Source organism: Charadrius vociferus, unplaced genomic scaffold (assembly GCF_000708025.1).
Source record: "Charadrius vociferus isolate BGI_N301 unplaced genomic scaffold, ASM70802v2 scaffold990, whole genome shotgun sequence".
In the NCBI taxonomy this organism is placed as follows: Eukaryota; Metazoa; Chordata; class Aves; order Charadriiformes; family Charadriidae; genus Charadrius; species Charadrius vociferus.
Window position 1 is genome coordinate 20,230 of NW_009646520.1, and position 4,547 is coordinate 24,776.

At 57.0% G+C, this 4,547-nt stretch overlaps 1 protein-coding gene across 1 annotated transcript in view; it reads left to right on the forward strand.

The window, feature by feature from the left end:
* Window positions 1-4,547, forward strand: part of LOC104286530 (talin-1-like) — a gene marked incomplete at its 5' end in the record, with an annotated part of 26,351 nt that overhangs the window by 20,225 nt on the left and 1,579 nt on the right. Inside the window, 7 exon segments of the mRNA XM_009885136.1 lie at window positions 17-124; window positions 3,083-3,188; window positions 3,330-3,420; window positions 3,422-3,446; window positions 3,746-3,871; window positions 3,999-4,061; window positions 4,321-4,503. Of these exon segments, the coding sequence (XP_009883438.1) occupies window positions 17-124; window positions 3,083-3,188; window positions 3,330-3,420; window positions 3,422-3,446; window positions 3,746-3,871; window positions 3,999-4,061; window positions 4,321-4,503 (702 nt within the window).

The following is a 4,547-nucleotide window of genomic DNA, read 5'->3' on the forward strand; positions in this document are numbered from 1 at the left end:
TGCGCCCGGGTTGCAGGAACCAGCCTGCCCCCCGCAGGGGAGCGGGGACGTGCGGCAGCGGGCGCTGCGCTTCGGCAAGGAGTGTGCTGATGGCTACCTGGAGCTGCTGGAGCACGTGCTGGTGGTGAGTGTCCCTGCCCCGGTTCCCAGGGTGGGCAGAGGCTGCCCGTGGATGCCAGGGTGCTCCCCAAATCCCCGAGGTCCTCTGGGCTCTACGCCTCCCACTGAGGTCTTTGCACAGCCTCCTTCACTCCCTGTGCTGGCATAGCTTGTGGCCAAGCCCCTGCTGTGGGAGCAGATGTCAGAGAGATGAACAGTCTCTGAAGAAAGGTATTTGGCTAACAACAGACGGAGATTAACTGCCTGTAAACAGATGGAGGCTGAAAATTCGACAACACAGGAGCAAAATCCTGAAGCAGCTTCCAGTAAAAGTGGTGGGAGTAAGAGACTTCAGGCAGTGTGAAAACAGAGCTTGTTAAGCTCACAGCAGAGTGGGAGATGGGCAGTGCCCACAATAACAGAGGTGATGACTGCAAGTGCCAGCTGCACCCTTTTGATCCAGTCTTCCTCTAGTTGAGTCCTCCTGAGGACTTCAGGTGGCTTTTTTAATTAGCTGTCCGACAAGATGAGTGTAGTTTACACGAAGCAAATTAAGACCGTAGAGCAGTAGAAAGGATCCAGTGAGGTCCTTCCAGCGGTTTGCATTCTTGGCAAGATTGCAAAGGTGGAGTCGAGGGCGCTGGAGGGATGCACAGACCCTGCCCACAGAGCTGCGAGAGCCCTTGAACTGGAGCTGGGACACAGATCAAGGGCGAGTCAGCTCTGCGGCAAGGTTTCAGGGAGCTCGCTAGAAGGGCTTGGTGAGAGTGTGCCGTTCAGGTTCACCAGATACAAGCTGGTGGAGCTCAGACTGTGGTTTCCTGCAGGGAAAGCCCCTTCAGGCAGAGGCTAACCAGCGCTGGCAGCACAGAGAGGAGGCGGGCAGGAACCGATGGCTAGAAATTGAAGCTGGGTGGAGGGGAAGTCAAAGGGTGGTTTTATCCAAAGGAGGTAACCACTGGGGTACAGTTCCAAGGGGAGCAGTGAGTTTTCCATCCTCTGCACCTAGATCAAATGTCTGTCTGGAAGATGCTTTAGCCACACATAAGTCATGGCAGCCAAGGCTGGAGGGCTGAGGAGAAATTCTCTGGCTGACCTGTTGTTAACAGATGATCGGGCTAATGACTTAGTGTGGCAGTGCCGGAGGTCAGTCTACTTGCAGGAACACGCTATTCCGCTGTATTTTGGGTGTAACCGTACAGCTGCTGTGTGACATCTGTTGAATATACATTGGTATATCCCATTAAATGTTCGCTGGAGGTGCATCTTAGTGAGCTGATAGCCTCCAGGCTGCCTTCAGCTCCAGACAGAGACCATTTAGGAGTTTTAAACACATTGTCAGAGCAGATAGCAGACTTAATAATGTGGCATTTGTTCTGGATGCACTCAGGAGGGCAAACCAGCCATCGCTGTCTGCCATCAGCTCAGTGACTCCAAGCCATGTGCAGCTCCAGTGACTTTGCTGGGATGACCCTATGCAAGTCCAGGATGAAGTCATGACCTGCCCCAACCTCCACAGCACTCTGGTCTGCAAAGGCAGGAATAAAGCACATGGGTCACACTTATCAGAGGGCAGCAGGTTCCTGGAAAGCCACAGGAAGGACGTAGGGGAATGGGAGGGGAGATGGTGGACGCGATGCTGCCTTGCTCCCCAGCAGCCGCAAGTCCGTTGCTGTACGCTGGGTCCCCATGGGAACCAGTGCCCTGCACGGAGCATGAATAAGCGTGGTTAGGGTTCAAGAAAGAGGGTTATTTGAATTGGGATGGAAAAGATGGCTCCCAGCAGAGGAGTAGGAAAGCCTGCATATTTCACTGGGGAGGGGAAGGAATTTGAACCTCCACGGGGACTTGGTATTTGGTAACGATAGGTCTCTCCCTCCAAAAGAAGAGAGATCCGGTGGCTGAAAACTGCAGTGAAGCAATTCAGGGTGGGGAGAAATAAGGTGTAAAGGGGGGTGAGGAGGAGAGCAGCTCTATGGACCCCCCCCCAGCCGCTGGAGCCTCATCCAGGTGCTCCAGCTCCCCTGGCCCTGCGAGGCTGAAGTATGAGCTGATGATGGCAGCACGGCTCCCCACCTGGGACCTCTGATCCTTCGTTCCCACCTCTTCTCTTGGCTGCCCTTCCCCCCTCACTGGAGAACACCCACCTACCCCTGCCCTTCATCCCCAGCGCCTCTGTGTCCTGTCAGGGTGTTCACTGCTTTCTTCTCTCTCTTCTCCCTCCCTCCCTGTCAGCCGGTGAGTAAGGCGACATTGGGGTGCCTGCTGGTGTCTAACCTCAGCATGAGCCTTGCTCACGGCGTGTCTGCGTGCCCAGCCCAGTGCTGGGGTGGCACTTGCGTGTGTCTGCAGGGACCCTGGGGTCCGTGTGTGTGTGTGTGTGTACTCACACTTGCTCTAGCTGATGGGTATCTGCCGTCTGTGCGGCGCAAGTCGGGCCAGCGGTGAGCTCTGCTTGCGCGTACGGACCCTGTGTGTGTGCTGTGCTGTGTGCATGTGTCCTCCCCTACCCCGGTGAAGGACCTTCATGGCTCTGCCTGCCAACTTGTTCTGGCGGGTTCAGCCCTTCCAGGCTGGGACGTAGTGCCAGGGTCTACCCCCTTTGCCCAGCTTGTGTTTGCAGACAAGAATCCAAAATGGGGACAGCAAGAGGGAAATGGTTCTGGAGCTTAAAATGTTTTGTAGGGGAAAGAAATCCTGGAGGGGGGTAGCTGCTGAGTGCAGAAAGGCTTGCGCTGAGAGTCTTGTGACTGCACGATGTCCCAGAAGCTTGGATGCAGAAGGCCTAAGGGGAAGCTCATCCCATCCTCAAGCAGAAGGAGACCAGCCAGGGTCACCTGAGAAAGCATCATGGGCAACACCTGATGTGTACACATGTTGGGGGGAGCTGGGGGACCCTACCTTCCTTCCCTGGGGAGCGCACCCCAAACAGACCTATGAGGTCCCCCTTTTCTAGGTGCTTACATCTGCTCCTTCCCCACAGATCTTGCAGAAGCCGACTCACGAGCTGAAGCAGCAGCTGGCAGGCTACTCCAAGCGTGTGGCCAGCTCCGTCACCGAGCTTATCCAGGCAGCTGAGGCCATGAAAGGTAAGGAGAGGTCCTGCTCAAAGGGGCAGGACTAAAGGCTGGGATTAGGGTGATGGGCTTAGCAGCTGATGGAGGAGGTAGGGCGAGTCAGAAATGAGGCTGCACACAGGTTTAACCTGCCTCACTTCCTGGTTTTTGCAGGGACTGAGTGGGTTGACCCAGAAGACCCCACTGTCATTGCTGAGAATGAGCTGCTGGGGGCAGCAGCTGCCATTGAGGCTGCCGCCAAGAAGCCTGAAACCGAGAGCCAAGCCCAAGGTAGTTGTGCTGAGCCTTGGCTAACCCCCATGCTCAGCTTGGGGTGGGCTGGGGCTCTCCTGCCTATGCTTCAGCAGGTCTGAAGCCCCATCTGACAGCCAGTCCCTCTTCCTGCGCTCCTGCTGCCTCCCACATCCCCAGCTGGACCTTCCTTGGGCAGCCCATGCCCACCTGCACCCCAGCAGCCCTTAACCCAGCTTTATATGTGCCCCCCCTCAGCCCCCTGTTGCCATCATCCTGCTCTGTTTCATCTGTCCCAGCACCCCTGCCTAGGACTCACACCCTGTTTTTGCCCGCAGCAAGCGGACGAGAGTCTGAACTTCGAGGAGCAGATCCTAGAAGCTGCCAAATCCATTGCTGCAGCCATGAGCACCCTGGTGAAGGCAGCCTCAGCAGCCCAGCGAGAATTAGTGGCCCAAGGAAAGGTAAGGCTGCAAGAGGGAAAGAAATGTGATGGGTTGTCCCTTCTCCTGGGGCTGCTTGTAGCCTTCATGCCCCATGGCAAGGGGTGCGCAGGGTGGTGAGCGTCATTCCTCCTCTCCTTCCTCACAGGTGGGTGCCATCCCCGCCAACGCAGTGGATGATGGACAGTGGTCGCAGGGACTCATTTCAGCTGTGAGTATCAAGGTCATGCTGAGGGGGTGGGGGGGACCCTCCTCCTGGCTCCTGCTGCAAAGATGAGGATGCTCTGCCCTTGTGCTTCTCCTTGGTCAAAGAAGCAGCTGAGCTCCTTGCTCCCTCTCCCACCAGCTGAGACGTGGTGTGGAAGCTGGTTGTCACCTTCTCATGCCCCATAACTTCTTTGGGACCGGTCAGGGCATACCCTCCCCAGGGGAGGCTCCCGTACCCCCCCTGACAGCCTCTCTTGCTGCAGGCACGCATGGTGGCTGCTGCCACCAACAACCTGTGCGAAGCCGCCAATGCAGCAGTGCAGGGCCATGCCAGCGAAGAGAAGCTCATCTCGTCTGCCAAGCAGGTGGCTGCCTCCACGGCGCAGCTCCTGGTGGCCTGCAAGGTGAAAGCTGACCACGATTCGGAGGCCATGAAGCGGCTCCAGGTGAGTCCCAGGCTGCCCCTCCAGCCCCCGCTGCCTCTTCCCAG